At 39.1% G+C, this 18,139-nt stretch overlaps 1 protein-coding gene across 2 annotated transcripts in view; it reads left to right on the top strand.

Annotated features, from left to right (window-relative positions):
* The window catches only part of PTPRR (protein tyrosine phosphatase receptor type R), a 156,482-nt gene that overhangs the window by 59,112 nt on the left and 79,231 nt on the right, over window positions 1-18,139 (top strand). For both annotated transcript variants that reach the window (XM_074573229.1, XM_074573239.1), the window contains one exon: window positions 17,891-18,004. In XM_074573229.1, coding sequence (XP_074429330.1) covers window positions 17,891-18,004 — 114 coding nt within the window. The remainder of the gene's footprint in view (window positions 1-17,890; window positions 18,005-18,139) is intronic.

Below are 18,139 nucleotides of genomic sequence, written 5' to 3'. Positions count from 1 at the left end.
CTGTGCCGAAAAAGCTCTGAACCAGGGACTGTGAGGCACCTATTAGTTGCAGGGAGGTGAAACAGAATCCGAAGTAAAACAGGGATATTAAAGCCTTGAGTAGCCATTGAACACCTCACCCTCTTCAGTGAGCATCTGCTCAGAGTGGCAAAACCCGGAAATAGTGCTCCGGAGGCCTAACTCACTTCTGGTTCATTTCTCTATACACTCTCTGCATCTTTACGTTGTTCTGTAGGAAAACACCTTCTGAGACTTCCACAGAGGAGAACAATTTTATTAGATTGTTATTTGTGTCCGCTGACCCTAGACGGAAGTAGAAATTATCATTTAATGTGAGGAACTGTTTGGCTTATCCAGCAGAGACACAGGATAAAAAAATGTTTTGATTACATTATTTTTGTACTTTACAATCATTTATCTTTGGCACGTAATTTAGAAAATAGGGTTTGATGACCGTTAGTAATTGCCTGTATTTTCTGTGATTGGCGTGTGTAGTGTTCAAAATTGATGTTGCTAATTAAATAACAGAAACAGGAACCAAGAGTTAATTGCAGTCTGTGCAGGTTGCCCCTCAGGTGTTTTGTGTCACCTGGTAAGTCTCAGCTCATTAGCAGAAACAAAGTCAATAAGTGTTTACAGAACTGGAAGCAGCTGGAGAGTTACAAAATCACCATGTCTCATAGAAGCTGTGTGCCTGTGGATGTGTGTGCCTGGTCATGGTCATGCTCCTGATCACCAGCATGAGAGAGACATTAATGAACTGAAAAGGAGTAGAAAATAACAGCCTGCATGTAGTTCTCTCTGTTGATTACCAAGATACAAGATATAATAACTGAATTTTACCACCTCTCTGACGTGGCTATACAGCTTCCAGATGGTTCAGAGGTTGAGTAGGGATTGTATTAACGTAACCTTAGCCTGCATGTTGTCCTGGGAGTATCTGTTCACTTGGTTATCAGATATGAACCTTGACTCACTTTCTGAGTCACTCCTAAAAATATATTTCTTTGCAGGTAAACTACATATGCTTCTCCAAGATTTGAGCTTAGCCCTATTAAGTACACGATGTTCAGACAAACTTCACCTGAATCACCCGATGCATCTGACCTACCTTATTGTTTTTCCCGTGTTCCCTGACTCTTGAGTTACCTTCAATCTTCTGTGTTATCTTCAAGCTTCTGTATGACTCTGTGTGGCTCAACAGGCCTTTAGTAAGGATGTTGACCAGCACAGAGCTAGGAGCAACTTTCTGAAAGAGGTCATCTGTTCCAGCACATTTACAGGCTTAGCTTTCTACTTGCTCTTTCAGCAGCCAGTGTGATTACTTCTGGAATGGAATATATACAATATATATCACATTACTATCACACCTTGATTTCTTATCCCTCCAAAAAATCTCTAGAAGTGTTTCCTTCTTTCTTTTTTCTCTCATTATGAAAATGTTGCCAACTCAATGTGTACCCCTGTTGATATTTAAGCAAAAAAACTTTAATAGACTTAAGTCTACTGGCCCTAGATATCCATTGATAGTTTTTCTTCCTTTTGCTAGTGCCAGCGGTTCATGTAGACTTTTTGTTTTTCCTGTTTCAGTATTTACATGGTTATCTAAAGGGATAAAAATTAGCCTTCTTCACAGAAACATCATTTCTATTATTCTATTTCTAGTCTTTTCACAGGCTTTGCAATTTTCCTCATGAGGAAGCACTTTAGGTTTTCATAAATGGGGAATGTCTAGATGTCAGCACTCTCTGGATTTGAAAGCAGTTCAGCAGGCATTCCTAGAAGTCCAGAGCATATTTGTAGTGCACAAAGTATTTGTCTCTCCTGAAGGGGCTTTTTAATTGTGGCCATTCTCAGCAGAACCATTTGCAAGTTGGAGCTGTCATGGGCAGACCAGCTTTTCCAGATCTGTGGGATATGTGAGACAAGAGCCTTAAGCTGGGGTAGCACTGTCACTGCCACGGTCACTGTTTTCGGAATGCAGAGCAGCCCGCCACTGGTGTTGCACTGTGGATGGATGGGCAGCCCCAGCCTGAGGCCACATTCATTACGAGGCTCTTTAGGAAACCCTGATTTATAACCTTTTTATAGAGAAGGAACGCGTATCCAGGAAGACAAAACTAATGGCACTACAAAAGTGCAAATATCACTAATGGTGTGAAATTATCCTCTTAATCAAGTTTATTTAATGAAATTCGAACGTTGGAAGAAAAGATGAGTGTAGAACTCCCACTGGGGAAGCAAACTGGATTGATAACATTAATTCTGAATTCCCATTTCTCCTTCTGCTTTCCCAAATTTCTAAGCCACTTTGTTATTGCTTCTACCAGTTCTCACCATCTACCCTCCCATTATCTCATCTCTGAACTGAGAATGGCACTGCTGCTTCTCTCCACATTCAGATGTAATACTTGTTCAGTCTAAAGTAAACAACCACATGCTCTACTAATAATTAAAGCTGTACATGTGACGTGTTCTATTGTACTTGGAATTTGAATACACAGATATGCATAAATATCTTAAGGATATGGCCTTAAAAAGTCTCATATATCTAAATAGTCATCTTCCATAAGGATATAGAGACTGTCAACTAGCAGCTTGTTTCTTGCACAAAAGTTTTGTGAGAAACATCTTTAAATGGCAGAATTTCTCAGTTTTCTTATGTAGGTGTATATTCCACTTTCTTTTACTAAGTCATCCCCAAAATATTAAAATTAAAAAGGTTTGAGTCACTGAATGAAGATTTGGATTTTTGACTTACATAAATTGCAGAATGGTGTTCAAGTAGAAGATTAAGTCTATTTAGACTCCTACAAAATAGAAAGAAATCATTATTTATTCATTGCGTTTTGCAAAATATTTTTGCAAATGCATTTTTCTCATTTGTGAGCTGCTCTATGATCTGTCTAATCTGTATGTGAACTATAAGTGCAAAAGACAGAAGAGAAGAGACAGAAGACAGAATTACAATAAAATTTAGGAACTTCACAGTTAGTTGCAAGATTAGAGTTCAGAATCTCTAATCACAGTCTAACTTTAAAAGACTGATGAGTCATAAATATGTTTTCAAATCATATTAGATAAAAAAAGACACTATTCAGCTGACATGACAAAGTTCCCATCTTATTCAGGTTATGCAAATAATTTTAATGCTTGTCTTGTATTTTGCATATTAGTTATGTAATATATTATGATGTCAATTAACTGCAAAAATTGTTCATAATGAAACAGGAGAATATTTAATGGTATATAATACAGGCTTCAAACAGAAAAGAACATACATGATGAAGTACATAAAAAGAACTCAGGATGAAGTACATGAAAATAACTCAGATTCAGTGCTCTTTGTAAATATATATGGGAAGTCCTCTGTTTCTGCACTTTAAAATCTATGTAAATCTTAAAATTCTGGATCTTTGTTAGGGTTAGAACACTAAAATTTTCTGACTTAAATTATAAAGAATAACGCCAAGCCCTGGAAAATGAGATAGCGAGGGCCGTTGGCCAGAATTCTGTGTTGGGTGTCCAAATCTTTGGTTTTACTTAAAGCATTGACATTATATACCTTCTTCATGTTTGTAAGATAAGCACTTTGCCGTGATGCACTTCCAATTCTTCAGAACTAATGAATATTCTTAATCCCCATTCTTAGATCCTTTGGTATGCCCACATCAAAAGAACTACAGATGTTAGCTGAGAATTATTATTTATGTCTAGAGTGTTCTTTCTCCTTACATCCTTGCTCTCCCTGTCACCCAGCATGTCATAAACCCTCCCCGTGTGTTTGAAATTGTTTAGGAAGAATACAAGCAATTCTGCACGTAGCAGAGGAGACACCACCCTGGACCATGTTATACCTGCCTGGCAAAAAAGACCTGACCCAGTAAATATGATGTATGCAATAGTAAGGGAAGAAATAAAATTACCATATGGAAAGATGTTAATACAAATGAGTGCAATGCCGTCTATTACAAACTCATGCTGTTGGTTAGATCAGTGTTGCAGCTGTCTAAAATACCTCTCAGGAAATGCAGACCGAGTAATTCGGCAGGAGCTGCTCCAGACTTCCAGGGGGTTGGTGAGCTCTTGTTGAGCACAGAGTTGAACGCAGATCCTGCTCTTTGCCTCACTTGCATAACATAACTTTATGTGCCTGTTTGCACACATCTGTAATGATGGTGAAAGCATGCCTTTTGTACAGTCCTTTTCTAGTAGGACACAGGAAGAGCCTCTGCCCACCAGCAGTGTTCTCCCAGGGGAATGCACCTCAGGAGGTCTGGGACTGGTTAAATACCTGCAAGAATAACTGGCAGTGAAGGGATTTGCTTTCCTTTCAGCAGAGGCTGATCAGCTCTCAGAAAAATAAGAGTTACCAGAACGTTCTTGAGAGACAGACATAGGTCTGTTTAATACAGCAGGCTGTGTTGATGGGAGGATAAAATGGCTTGTGTGTAGACACAGAAGAATTTTACTAAGTAGGTTTTATCTAACGTGACAAACATGAAGCATATGTTTATGGAGTTGAACAAAGAATTCTCCCTTATATATTCCCATGTCCTGTGACAAGAGGTAGATAAAGAATTGAGGGCAAAGGGGTCTCAGTTACGATATTCAGTTTCACTGATTTTATTTCTGTCTTTTTCTTGCAGTACCAATTTGTGGAAAAATCACAACTGAAAAAAAAAAATCACATTGTGAAAACCTTTTTGCTACAACGACAGAGAAAATTTAAGAATGTTTACCTTCCTGTTGCTCTTTCCTTTGCTTAAAACACTCAGATTTCTTTAGAAAATGGTAGTTTTGATTATTTTTTAAAATTTTATTTTCCTCTTTTCCCTTCAGTCATTTAATTGTGCAATTTCTGAAAGGTTTTCTGGGAATGGTATGTTTAATGGGGAAAAAGGTCACAGAAATGAGAAGCTGTAAAAGCCATTTAGTTAACCTTATGTTTCTTTGTTCATCCCAGCATGGGGTTTTTCCATTTTACCATCCATTATTTTTGTTCAGCTTTGTTTCAGCTAGTGAAACAAGCATTCCTCCAGTACTGTAGACAAAATCTAATGATGAAGTTGAAAAGGCAAGTTTGTTGGGTTTAGTTCTAACTGAGAAAAAAGGCAGAGGAGGGATTAGTTGACAGACTAAGGATGCACCCTGCCAACCCTAATGACCCTGGCAACCAACTACCACACTAGTGGTAACCCACCACGTTTTTCTTTGAGGTAACACGCTACCCTGCTGCCTTGGTCAAATGGTAATGATGGTTTCTGGGTGTCCAGAAATCCTGTAAGCACATATATAGAGCAACTGTATTGCCCTTGCACAACTGATCCAGCTTGTTCTGGTGAAGCTGAACTTGCTGTTGCAGTACGCAAAGCCACGATAGCAATGGTATGGTAGAAACGGGGCTGAGGCCCTTTGCTGTACGCCTCTGGCCATCCTGCTGGGTCATGTGGTGGGACTATGCCCTTGTGTTGAGTTGTGTGATTGTGGCTGTGCTGTGCAGGGCTGACAAGAGAGGCGGTGAATGGATATAATATACAGATTCAACTGCTGCACAATAGTGTGGCTTCTCTGTCTTTGGATGAGTGAGAGATGGGACATGAGAGCAGTCCATAATATGTGATTTGCCAGCACTGTGTAAAGAGAAGGGAAAACGCAGCAAGGAATTGAAAAGTGAGAGTAGTGTGGGAGATATAGCTCTTTCAACCTCTCCAGTAAATTCACATCTGCATCTTTGAGACTATGGTATATGTTTAGTCCGGCACTGATGGGGTTCATTTAGTTTGCCCCTGCGAGCTAAGCAGTAGTCACGCAGGCCAGGCATGTCTGTGTTCAGCTGGGTGCAGCGCTGCCGCGGGGACAGCCTGTGTCTCCCAAGTAGTCATATGAATTTCAGTGGGATAATGTCAGTGGATTTTCTTCTCAGAAGCATTTGCTGGTTGGGACACTTTGCAAAATGGATTTCTGTCTTATCATGGCTAAATGGAACAAGATGTTGTAAATGATAGATCATTGAGATATTTTCTCAAAATAAGCTAAAAATCAGTTGGTCGTGTTAGACATCGTGTATAAAAGTCAGACAATAACCACAGTCTCCAATGAAATTCCTGTCTTTCTCTGCACTATGCTGTCAAAAAAGTATAACATATAAATATACAAATTTAAATCATGCTCCTCCACTTTTCTTGAGGCTTTTTAGCTTTTTGGTTTGTTTTGCTTTTACACTTAACTTCTGAACTCATTTAAGTAGACACACTTCCACTGATAAATTTATGTTCTGAGTTTTAGCCGTATACCAGCTGAGATAGAAGGCATACAGCCTTTTATTAACAGGCATAGATGCTATCGCTGTGTCTCTTTTCTGGCAAATAAAGTAGGTGTCTTGGTTTTTTTATGAAGTCTGCGAGCCTTCTTGACATCATTTGCAGGACTTGTGTTTTGATATGACAGGTATAACACAGATATTGCGCTGGATTGGAACCATACACTCGGTTTCTGAGAAGTTGAGTATTTCTTCCCAAACTCTCTTCCAGCCTGCACAGAGCAGCAGCCCCAGAATGACTGGGAATCTCATGGGTTTCCAGAGTTCAGGAAAGAGCCAGGAGATGTGCATAAAGATGCACTCGCTGCGTTCATACAGAGGAGCAGTACCTCCCAAACACAAATGCCACTGTTTGTGGTCACTTGGGGAAATCTGGAAGATTACTTCTTGTATGTTTAAAGAATATTGTTAAAAAATAAGAAAGAAAAAAAAAAAGGAAATGGAAACCTCACCCTCCAAATTTGCAATTGCTATTTCTCACTGAAAGATTGATGAATTATTTTGCTTTTGTGTATGTATGAGAATGAGAACTGCATGCAAACAGTTTTTAATATTCTCTTTTAAGGGTGATCAATTCTGAGTATGAAAGGGGGAAAAATGCATTTTTCTCATTCTAAACATCTGAGGTAGGCTTTGACAGCTGTGTTGCCTGTTTGAAAAAAATGAACACAGAATACTCTTCTGATCCTAAACATGAAAGAGAGAAATTGAAGATCCATGAATTAGGCTTTGCCTCCAAGTCATTTTAGAGCATTAATATCCTATATTACAAAGCAGCACAGCTTCTTCATCTTTGACCTCCCAAGTGGAGTCATCTCTAAAGAAAGCCATTTTCAAAAACTTCTTCTCTAATGGCTGAATCTGAAAACTTTCTCTGCATTAGGACATTTGGTACACAGTATGTGTGTCACGTTTCCAAAGACAGAAACCCAAATCTTGAGCTGCTGGTCAAAATTACAATATTGTTATTAACCTTAACAGCAATCATTGAGGTAAAACACTCCTTAAATCTTTGGTGAGATTTCGTATTAGTGTTTTCCCTTAAGCTGTGCCTTCTCTCTTCAGTACTAGACAGAAGAGGAAAATCTTTCATCTGTCCAGCTGCTTAGGAGAAGGGGAATTTGTACTTCATAGTCTCTGAAATACCGTCAGTATTAGCAGCTTCAGGAGGTCAAAGATCCTGAGACAGTTGCCAAAATCATGATATTATCTTTTCACCTGCTTTCCAGTTTCTGAGCTTATAGGATTCACAAACAATCATAGAATCATAGAATGGTTTAGGTTGGAAGGGACCTTAAAGATCACCCATTTCCAACCCCCTGCCATGGGCAGAGACACCTCCAACTAGACCAGGCTGCTCAAAGCCCCATCCAGCCTGATCTCGAACACTTCCAGGGATGGGGGGGCATCCACAGCTTCTCTGGGCAACCTGTTCCAGTGTCTCACCACCCTCACGGTAAAGAGTTTCTTCCTAATATCTAATCTAAATCCACCCTCTTTTAGTTTAAAACCATTACCCTTTGTCCCATTGCTACACTCCCTGTTAAAGAGTCCCTCCCCATCCTTCCCGTAGGCCCCCTTTAGGTACTAGAAGGCTCCCATAAGGTGTCCCTGGAGCCTTCTCTTCTCCAGGCTGAACAACCCCAACTCTCTCATCCTGTCAAATCATTACCAATCATTGTCAAATCAAACCAATCATTAATGGTTTTGATAAAACTTTGAGGCACATATCTAGTCACATGAATCCATGACAGGATAAAACCCAAAGTCGTGCAAGTTTTGTCTAAGAAAAAACACAGGTCCCCAAGGATTTTGCTAACTTTGTTTCAAGTTCATAATAGTTAAAAGAACATAAGGCAGAAATTACAAGGGTGCATTGTATTGTCTGCACTTGGTTTATATGGATTTGGAGTCCTAAATTAAGCAGGGGGAAGTCAGTGATACAGGTTTTATTCCAATAATTTGTGATTATGGATGATAATAGCTATAAAAAACTTCAGTAGGCCAAAAGGTTGAAAGCAGATGAAGATCCAAATCATACTGGTGAATTGTGTCACACTAAAGAGCCCTTGTTGGTGAACATTTGTTTCCTGAAAACAGGAACCTGATCTCTCAAGAGCCGAGGTATAAGAATCGCTTCTTACTTTGAAAGCCTTGGCTGTGGTGGACAAATAATGCAGACACAGGCTGCAATCAGGAATCACACAAGATCGGTCTTCCACATAAATAACCTGATTCCGGTTGAGCCAAATGTATTTTAAGACTTTTTTTTTTTTCAGATGTATTTCAAATTTTCTTCTTCATGCGCCCAGGAACTGCAGGGAGCTATGATTATGTGAAAAAAAGGAAAGCGTTTGCCTCTTTCTACAGCATTCCCATTGTGTGTGTTCAGGCAGATTTTACTCATATGAAACTAGCAATAAAAATTGTCTCTGAAAATAAATGCATGTGAAAGATAGACGACAGCAGTACTGAAATCCTACTTTAATTTTCAAAGCACAGAGAAAGGTTACTAAGGAGAGCAAGTCAGTGGGAGTTCCTGAAAGATGTGGAAGTTGCTGTATTGTCTTAGGTTTCTAGTTTTGTTCTTCATTAGTTTGTAAGGTTACATACATACATACACACACATATATACATATGTCTGTATAAAGTAAATTTAAAATTCTGAAGATAAAAAGAAAAGGATGATTTTGGGGTGGTTTTTTTTGTCTGTAATTTTTCTTGAAGGCATTTTGATGTATTGAGGACCACTTTACAAAGTCGTAACCGGAATTTAAAGTTCAGTAACTAAGAATTGTTTGAAACATAAAGCTAGCTGAAATGAGGGTTTTACAAAGGGAGCAAGGAGAAACAATCCTGGTTCGTTGGCATTTTGAGCTTCATGCTGTCTCTACCTAGAAATTTAATAATTGGACAGAAGAAACACATGACTTATAAAGCGCTGTGCTGAACAGGCTCAAAAGGGTCTGTTTGCTCTGAGGATTACAGCTGGCTTTGGGGTGATGAAATAGGATGTGACTGGTACAATCATGCTGTGCACAAAAGTTGTACCGGATATGATAGCAGCATGCATTTCTTTTGTAATGGAAGGAATAATTTTTTTGCTAATATTGAATAAGGACAAATAGGACAATTTTATGGAGCTCATTATACATGACCCTCAAAGAACAAAAAGGTTGAAATCATGTTCAGCTGAGCTCTTCCAGCTCTCCTTGTGTTTCCACCTCTCTGTATTGTCTTGTGCTTTTCCATCATCTTACCCTTTTCAACTGTCTACCATAAGGGAGGAGGGGACGGAGAGGTGGATGGAGGAAGGAAAGAGCCTAGAAAACTATCAGAGCTTTGATGTGAACTTTAGCTCTTATTTTAAGGAAACTGAAATACTTTGTGATGAAGTAAATCCCAGTCCTTGAAGAAATGCAGCATCAAATTAAAAAAAGACAGGAATTAACTTTTGGGGGAACGTTAAAATTATCTGTGAAAGAACTTGAAAAGTTCCATCCTATATATCTGTCCCCCATCTTCTTACTAAAATCCTGTGAAACAGTCAAATACTATTGTCCCCATTTTATAGACCTAGAACCGTGGCAGATTAACTGTGGCAGAATTGCTGAGGCCAGAGGCACAGCAAAGTTTCAGCCTTTCATCCCTTCTCGTAATCAAAGTGCAAATGTTCCCAGCTTAGGACTCTTTAAAATAGACATAGTATCATTGCAATCAGTTTTTTAAAAAGGAATAATATACTTCCATATGCAGGAGAAAATTGTCTCCTTCCGTCACTAAGTACTTAAGTTCCACAAGACGGTGAAGCAGAAAGTTCCCTCTGTCCCAAAGAAGCTCTCAAAAATCAGCCATGAAGTCCAACAGAACTACTGCAGCCTCCTGCCCCTCTCCTTCTCCCTTCCCAAGGGGTCCCACAGTACAGAGACCTCCTGGGACTGGTATTATTTAATGACAAGTCTGCGTTGAACTTGTGTTTCATGGACAATAGATAACCTCTCCTTCCTCTATCTTACACCCCCTCAGCTATAACAAGCATGCATCCCATGGACAGTTAGGATATGGGATTCTACAACCCTCTGACTCAGAAAAAGTCCTGTTAACTATAGTGGGCTCTGTATAAGGTTATTCCCCTACTGAGGTGGGGCTGTGGGATGGTAGTCTCATACAATCTATAGCACATTAGGTGTTTGGAAGCTATAAATGCTTTCTGACTTCCAAAATATATAATACATGATTAATGCATTAAGGATACCATAGGAAAGAGGTAAAGGAAAAGGAGAAATACGTACAATGAGCCTTGAGAGGACAGTCTAACCCACACTCTCAGACTGTCACCCCACCATGTTGTGATACAGGAATGACCCAGAAGCCAGGAGAATGAAATGAACTACCTTCTGAGATTTCCTTCAGAAGAAGGATAGAAGACTATTCTGTGTTTTCTCATTAGATGTGATCAGTAAGTCTACATTATCTTGTGACACAATGGTGTCAAATGACACTGAAAGAGCTGACCCTTATCTTTCCTAGGAGACTGGCAAGCCCAGAGATTAATGCAAAACATAGGACTCATAGAAATCAAAGTGTGCCTCTTGAAGACAGGCATTAACAAACCTTATCCTTAATAGGCTGAATGCATTCTCATACACTTTAATCATCCATGAAGGTCATAGAGTCTTTCTATAGCTGACTGACTCACTGCCCAAGTGCATGTAAAAGCTCAGTGAGGGAATCTTGGACAAAAGCCAGACCTCACAGATGGAGCGTTTCTCACTCTTGTGTTGGTGCTTCCTACAGAATTGTTCAAATCAGCCCCAAATCAGCTGATCTCATTTGAGAAATTAGTTCTTCTCCCTGAAAAAAATAAGTGTAAATCTGTCACATAGCTGAGACAAATCCGTTTAGTCATATCGCCCACCCACCTCCAGAGTAGCTTTGCCTGTCTGAACTGTGGATGCCAGCGGAGTGCCCTGGTCTCACCTCAACACCTGGTATGGCCTCTTCATCCTCTGTGATGCAGCAATCTCTAGGATCATCCTTAGTTGGTACGTACATGCGCAAACAGGACTTGCATGAAACCCAGTATCTAGTCCAGGACGATGGCCATCACTCAATCCTTTCAATAGCAGACTGACAAACTTATCTTTTCATTGCACTAGGGTTCGTCTTGGTTTCTGGTAATTCAAGGCTTGGCTTCAACTGTATGACAAGGTTTGTAGTATCTCTTCTGTACGGTTTTCAGGTACATTAGTGACTTTCAACATCCGTCTAAGCATTCATCCCTTTTTCTGCCTCTTGTTCTGTTTTTTGGCCTCAGCAACTTCCTGTGGTAAAAAGGGCTGTGGATTAATTGAAGTGTGTGAAAGACTGCTTCCTTTTATAAATTTTGATTTTCTCATATTTTAATGAACGTTCACTTAAAAATCAGTATGGGGGGAGACCATACAGAGGCCTTAACTAATTAGATTAACCCTACAGTTCCCATTAGTGTTACTTGCGTCTTTGATTTCTCTCAGAGAGCTCGTAAGATGCATAAATATTTAAATGCATATGCTTTCATGAAAAATTGATCAAGAGTCAAAATTGTTCTTTAATGCTATATGAGAAATGCATAAATCGAGGAAATACTATGCTTACTTTAAACAAAGATTTTGCATAAAAGGTGTGGGGTTTTCTTTTCTAGCAAAAATGTGAGTGAAGTTGTGCAATGTCACATCTTGAAAAGCAGCATCCAAATATACAAAACTTCCCTGGATTTAGCAGGACTGAAGCAATCCAAGTATCCCATTCCTATCACTTTTTCTTAATGTTTATACAGCACAAATTTAGAGTTCTTTTCCTCATCACCCAAATACTCTTTGGACAAGCACACTTAAATTTTCACAGGCTACATGTGAAATGTGGAACTGTTTGGCAGTATTCTGCAGACTTGGTGTCTCCTCATTAGAAAATGGGTGACTTAAACAGAAGCATGTTCCAGGTCCAGAGCATTTCTCAATGCTTTTCACTGGTCCTTGTAAATTGAAACATATGCCTGTAGTTTTTCTACTATTTCAGGTGATTTTCACTACACTTTTGTAGAATAGCCAAGACTCTCCCTCACAATTTTTCAGTAATCGCTCTCTGACCTTAGAAGTATGTAAATGTCCCAAGATTTATATTTCTAGTCACATTGTGTTTTAGCTGAAATATATTATGTATGAAAGGTTGAGTAGGTCACTGCAGGCAACTGGTAATACACAGAAACATGAAACTCCTTTAATTAATCACCAAGAATAATTGATTTTTTACTCATGAGAATTTTATCTTGGTTTACAGACATAATTCAAAGTTTAATGTGGACTTCATAGAAGAGCAGGTTTCTCCTCTTGAAGAAAATAGCAGACACTGGTTTGATTTAGGACGAAGTGCCTTCAGTGGCTCATCATGGCAAAATGCTTTGTTCTAGTTGCATAATGCTGACCTGCATCGGAAGCTGAGGACACGCTGTCTCCCATGGAATTGTTGGACTACATGAGATGCTAAACCTGCTGTGAGCCATGAGACATAGAATATTATAAAATCCAAAATCTTCTGTGGATGTGTGTTAGGCCACCTGAACCAGCCAAGGGGGCTAACCTCAGCTGCAAACCTCAAGTCATTGCATGGCAACAGGAAGGCAAATCTAATGTGTTTTAGGGGAAGAAAAGGAAAAATGTGGTATTTTCACAATTTGTTGCCAGATATTTTGTAGTCCTACACCCAAGCTGTACATATAGAACTCCAACACTTTCACCTTCGCTCCTGACAGGTACATCCTTTTTTTGTTGCACGGCTGAGGCTGTCTGATGAGGGTGGCACGATGAAACACGGAGACACTAATTGACTGTAGACACTGCCACTCTGCAGGTGGTAGAGCAGGGTGCTCAGGTGGAGGGACCCACAGCCCAGTGCCAAAGTCCCTTTAGCACAAAAAGCATTTTATAACATCTTTGATGACTTTCCTAAAAGATAAATAAATAAGTGGAGCATAGGCAGGTAAGACATCTCTGAGTCTTTTCAAGCTTGTCTGAGCTTTCTCTTTTGTTTGGCCTGAGTAAATAGGGGTGATTATTTTTATTTTTTAGAGTTGCCTGTCTTTGGTTTTAGCACAAAATAGAACTTGCTACCCAATGGCCCTTAAGTATGTAAAATTCCTAGTACGTATAATTTGCTGATTGACTTTTAGTCTTTGTTCATAAAAGTATTGTGAAGACTTATACTTCAACCTTTAACCTTCTTCATCCTTGATTATTTTTCTTCCTGTATATTCAGGTTAGCTGGAGGTTTGAGAAAACACCCTTGGTGGTAGTGTCAGGAGGAGTTTAGAGGGAAATAACCATTGTATAGGAAAGGAATGGTATATTTGAGGCTCACTGCAGAAAGGATAAGGGAAAGATAAGAAAGGGAGGCATCTCAATTTTTCTTGAGAGGCAGAACTTGACTTTCCAAATTATAATTTATTCTAATATCCTAAAAATATTATTTCAGAAACTGTGTTATACATTCATCCTTTCATGTTGTTTGATTTTTTTTTATTTAACATGAAAATCTTTATCATGAAGGCCCCATAGGATCTCAGTTGTGAATAGTCTTTGGTGTTTTTCTGTGATGACTTTCCTTTTCTGGAACTCTGTCTTCCCAAATTTTCTACTACCAGCAGAAAACTCCTTCCCTTCAAACTACCTGTTTTGCTTGGATCAGACAAACCTAGAAACTGTCGCTACAGTTGCAATATCCAGGTTGGTAATTGCTCAGGGAAATGAGTCGTCCAGGGTGTTCGCCTCTAGGCTCAACAAGTCAGTATTGCTAACAGCGGTAGCGGATTCAAAATTGTAAACTCCTTGGGGAGTAGGTTGCAATCCATGATAAACACTGCAGATGAGCAAAGGGTAAATGGTTAGCACTGTCTAACTGGGATGCTTCAGCCCTTTCTTTTCCAAAGCAAAAGGAGCAACTAGAGGAACACAGTAAGACATAACTTGTGTATCTATGCTAATGCTTTGTTTTATTTATTGCTATGGATTTACTTTACAGGGGTTAATTTCACATTTTATTGCAGAGGGTGTTTGAATACATAATGATTTTGTCTGTGTAATTATAAACTGTAAATGGCTGGACAGGTTTCCATTCTAGGAGTGATTCTCTTAATGACAGTTTATATTGTTTGTCTAATGTACAGGTATTGTTGCATTTGTAGTTCATCCATTATCACTCTCTTAAGTTTATGGACTATAGTCAACACAGTATGTAGGCATGCCATCAGAATGGCACATGAATATTAAAATAGTACAATTTCAATAATGTTTTAGAAATTTTCTACTGGTAGGAATAGTCACGACTATTTTTTCTTTCTCTTCTCTATCTTTCTTCTTTCTTTTTCCTTTGTTTTTTTTTTGTGTTTTTTTTTTTTCTCATTGACTAACTTTTCTCAACAAAAATTACCATAGTTAGGAATTTGCAGAAAGACAATTTTGTACCAGACCCTCATGTCCGACTTAAATTTCAGTCACCTCCAGTAGGGCACAGGCCAGAGTTGAGAACATAATGCCCCCAAGTGTTACCTTCATCCCAGACATTGATAGTGTCAGTATGGGTTATCGTATGATAACATTCATGTAATTTAGGAGACCCATTGCCTCTTTGTGCTAAGTAGGCATAAATTAGCCTGGATCTTGTCAGAAGAAACTTGGGAAAAGAGTATAATCTTGCCCTATTCCTATCATTTTCCATAAGCATCCACAGTTGGCCACAGGATACTGAAGCGTCTCCAGTCTGCTCCACTCCTGCTTTATGCTTTTATGAATCCAGTACAAACAAGGGGGTAATAGAGAGCACAGAGCACATTTCTGATGTGCTGCTCACTCTAAAGCAGGTGCTCTTGGGATCCCATTGAGCATTTATTTCACTGATTGAGTTAGAAATCCCATTCTTAAACTGGCAGATTCTGGATTGCTAACTTTCTTTTTGGTGGGAAGAGCCAAATGCACTCTCTTGTGCTGCCTGGTGTTACTCTTACTTATTTTTTGTTTTAATTGCCTTCACACTAACACCAGCAATTGAGAAGCAGATCCCTTCAATGGACAGCAAGGCACAGTTCTTATAAAAAATGTAGCTATTTCTTCCTCAGACACTTCTTGGGGCTTTTTTGATGAATAGCCACAAAAAAAAGAATTTATCGCTGCACAAGAAGAACCCTGAGATGTGGCTTGGGGACAAATTTCTTCCCACCCACTCTAGGAGGTTTCCTAAAAGGGTCCTGAAATCTCCAGCTGCAAGGCCAGGTGAGCCTTCTAAGGAGGCTGACGCCAGACTGACAGAGTGCGTGCTGTGGTCTTCAGGCTTCCTCCGGAAACACCAAAGACAATACAGCTGTTACAGAGACACACGCACACTGTGAAGCCTTTTATGAATATTTGTTATAGGACACGGTGGACCAAATTCAGACCTGGTAGAAGAAAATGTGACCCCTGAAGATAATGGAGCTTCACCACATTTTATTGTCCCTGGATATGATGAACCGCAATCCCAGCATACTAAATCTGCAAGAATTTATTACCTCTTTATAGGCTCTTTAAGATCTTCTATTTCATCTGAAGACAGATATTTTTTCTGTCCGTTTCATTTCTGTGTCTTTATCAGTGAGTTCTTAACACACTATTTAACAACATCTCTATTAATGTGATCTGATCCCTGGCTAAAGTATGTTTAAGTGAATGTATTTTGATTTTATGCCTGCTAATTTTGCTCAGTAACAATGGTTAGCATTATCCCCATAACTCAGGGTCACTGACTTAGACAAGCAGTTTCATGCTCTTTATACCATCCCGATGGATCTCTAGGGACCCTCACGACAGCCTTCCTATTTCAACAACAGCTCCCTTTCTCATTTACCCAGGATCCTCAGACCAGGCTGTCGACTTTCAGTGTAGTGATGGCTTCACAGCTCCAAACCAGTTCTCATCTGCTGTATCGCCCAGGTGTGCTGTGGCCAGAGTGAGCCAGTCTAGGGAACAGAAGAAATGGTGCTAAGGTCTGTTAGATCTCCATATCTCCCCTCTCAAGACATTTCTCTGTTTCAATGACAAAGCTGGAGCAGTTTTGTAACCACTCACGATGTCTGTCTAATTCAAGAAGAAGCAAAGAGAAGAAGATTTTGCATTTTGAAAATGCCAGGGTAGCAAGGGTAATTTAAGTTGAAAAATCCTATAATACTTCCAGCTGAATTAAAGCTCAACCATGTGATAAGAGCAGATCTCAGTTGATGCATCAAGACCTGGCAATCCCACTAGTGTAAAAAAAAAGAAAAAAAAAAGAAAAACACTCAGTACTGACGGAAAAATCAAATTGACAGTGGAAAAGGAAAGCAAAAATTTTATGGTTTTACATCCTAACTTGTAAAAACTGATAAATAAAGAACAACAGTCAAAACGTGTGATGCTGTTTTTTCTTTGAGAAAAAAGTTGCCTTTCTTTCTAGACCATAACCGTATTCCCAATGTGATGTCTGACCCATGGCTGTTTAGTTCTCTTTATGCAGCTCTGTTTAGGAGGGAAGAATATTTGCTTGGCTCTTCAGAGCCGCAAGCTGCCCTATAGCTCTAAATAGGAAGTATAAAATAAAAAATCTTTTTCAGCTCAAGTCAACTGGGTCAGTCAGAACTTACTAACTTCCTAAGTCAGAAGGTGCCAGAAACATTGGAAGCCTTCTGGGACCATCTGGCATACTCCACTTCCCTCTCTTCTCTCCTACATATTGTGTGCAAAGGGGATATAGGAACAAAGAAAGGGACCCCAAAGTACCACAAGGGAGTATAGGCCACCAGGCGTCACATGAAGACCCCATATCTGGATCTTTTTGGAAACTAAAAATTTGAACCGAAGTTGTTTTCTGCGTAAAATTCCACTGACTTCACGGGAAGGATTTGAACTTGAGGAAACATTTAAATTTCACTGTGCTTCAAACACAGAGAAAGAAAATGCTTCAGTGATATAGTTGATCTCTGCTGAGAATTATAGTGTTCTCTGACTCACATGAGGAAGTTTTAGGAAATTCAAGCATGTGGAATGTTTCCAGAATGTTTCTTTTTTGATCTCAGAAACCGCTAATCAAAATTAAAATTGTATAATTTCACTATGTATGACTCATTCTTCACCTGCAGGGAGAAATGCTAAGATAATATTCAAAGCAAATCTTCATTGTGTAAATCCAACATCTAATTTTTTAAAAGTGAATTGAAGTTTAATGCTTGACTTTCATTTTTAATGTAGTAATTGTGCTCTCTTGAACGCTGTGACTTGTCCAAGGAATTTAGCCAAAACCGCCTGGAACCTATTTTGAATGTAGTTGAGTAAAGGTGGTACTTTGCTAACGAGCAGCATTTAAGAATCTTAAATTTTCCTTTGGACTTATTCTTTGTTGCGATGTAAGTAGATTGCACGAATTATCGTTCTGGGAAAGAAACAATTACCGAAGAGTCCCAGAGATCAGTCATCTTGCGAACTGAATGTGTTGAACACGGAGTTCATTTGAACTGGTTTTGTTTTTCAGACACTGCAAATGGATGTAAACAAGCTGAATATCACATTACTTCGGATATTTCGCCAAGGAGTGGCAGCAGCACTGGGACTGTTACCTCAGCAAGTTCATATCAACAGACTCATTGTAAGTACCAAAGGGCTGTCTATAATAAAATGTGCCTGTTTATTTTGCATTCTCTTAAATTTATTTTCCTGTCACTATGGAAAAGTGCAATAAAATAGGACAGAAAAATACTTTTTTCCGATACTTTTTGTAACT

This window comes from Larus michahellis, chromosome 1, assembly GCF_964199755.1.
Source record: "Larus michahellis chromosome 1, bLarMic1.1, whole genome shotgun sequence".
Taxonomy (NCBI): domain Eukaryota; kingdom Metazoa; phylum Chordata; class Aves; order Charadriiformes; family Laridae; genus Larus; species Larus michahellis.
Note: the sequence above shows the minus strand (reverse complement) of the source record. Positions and strands in the feature narration are given on the sequence as shown.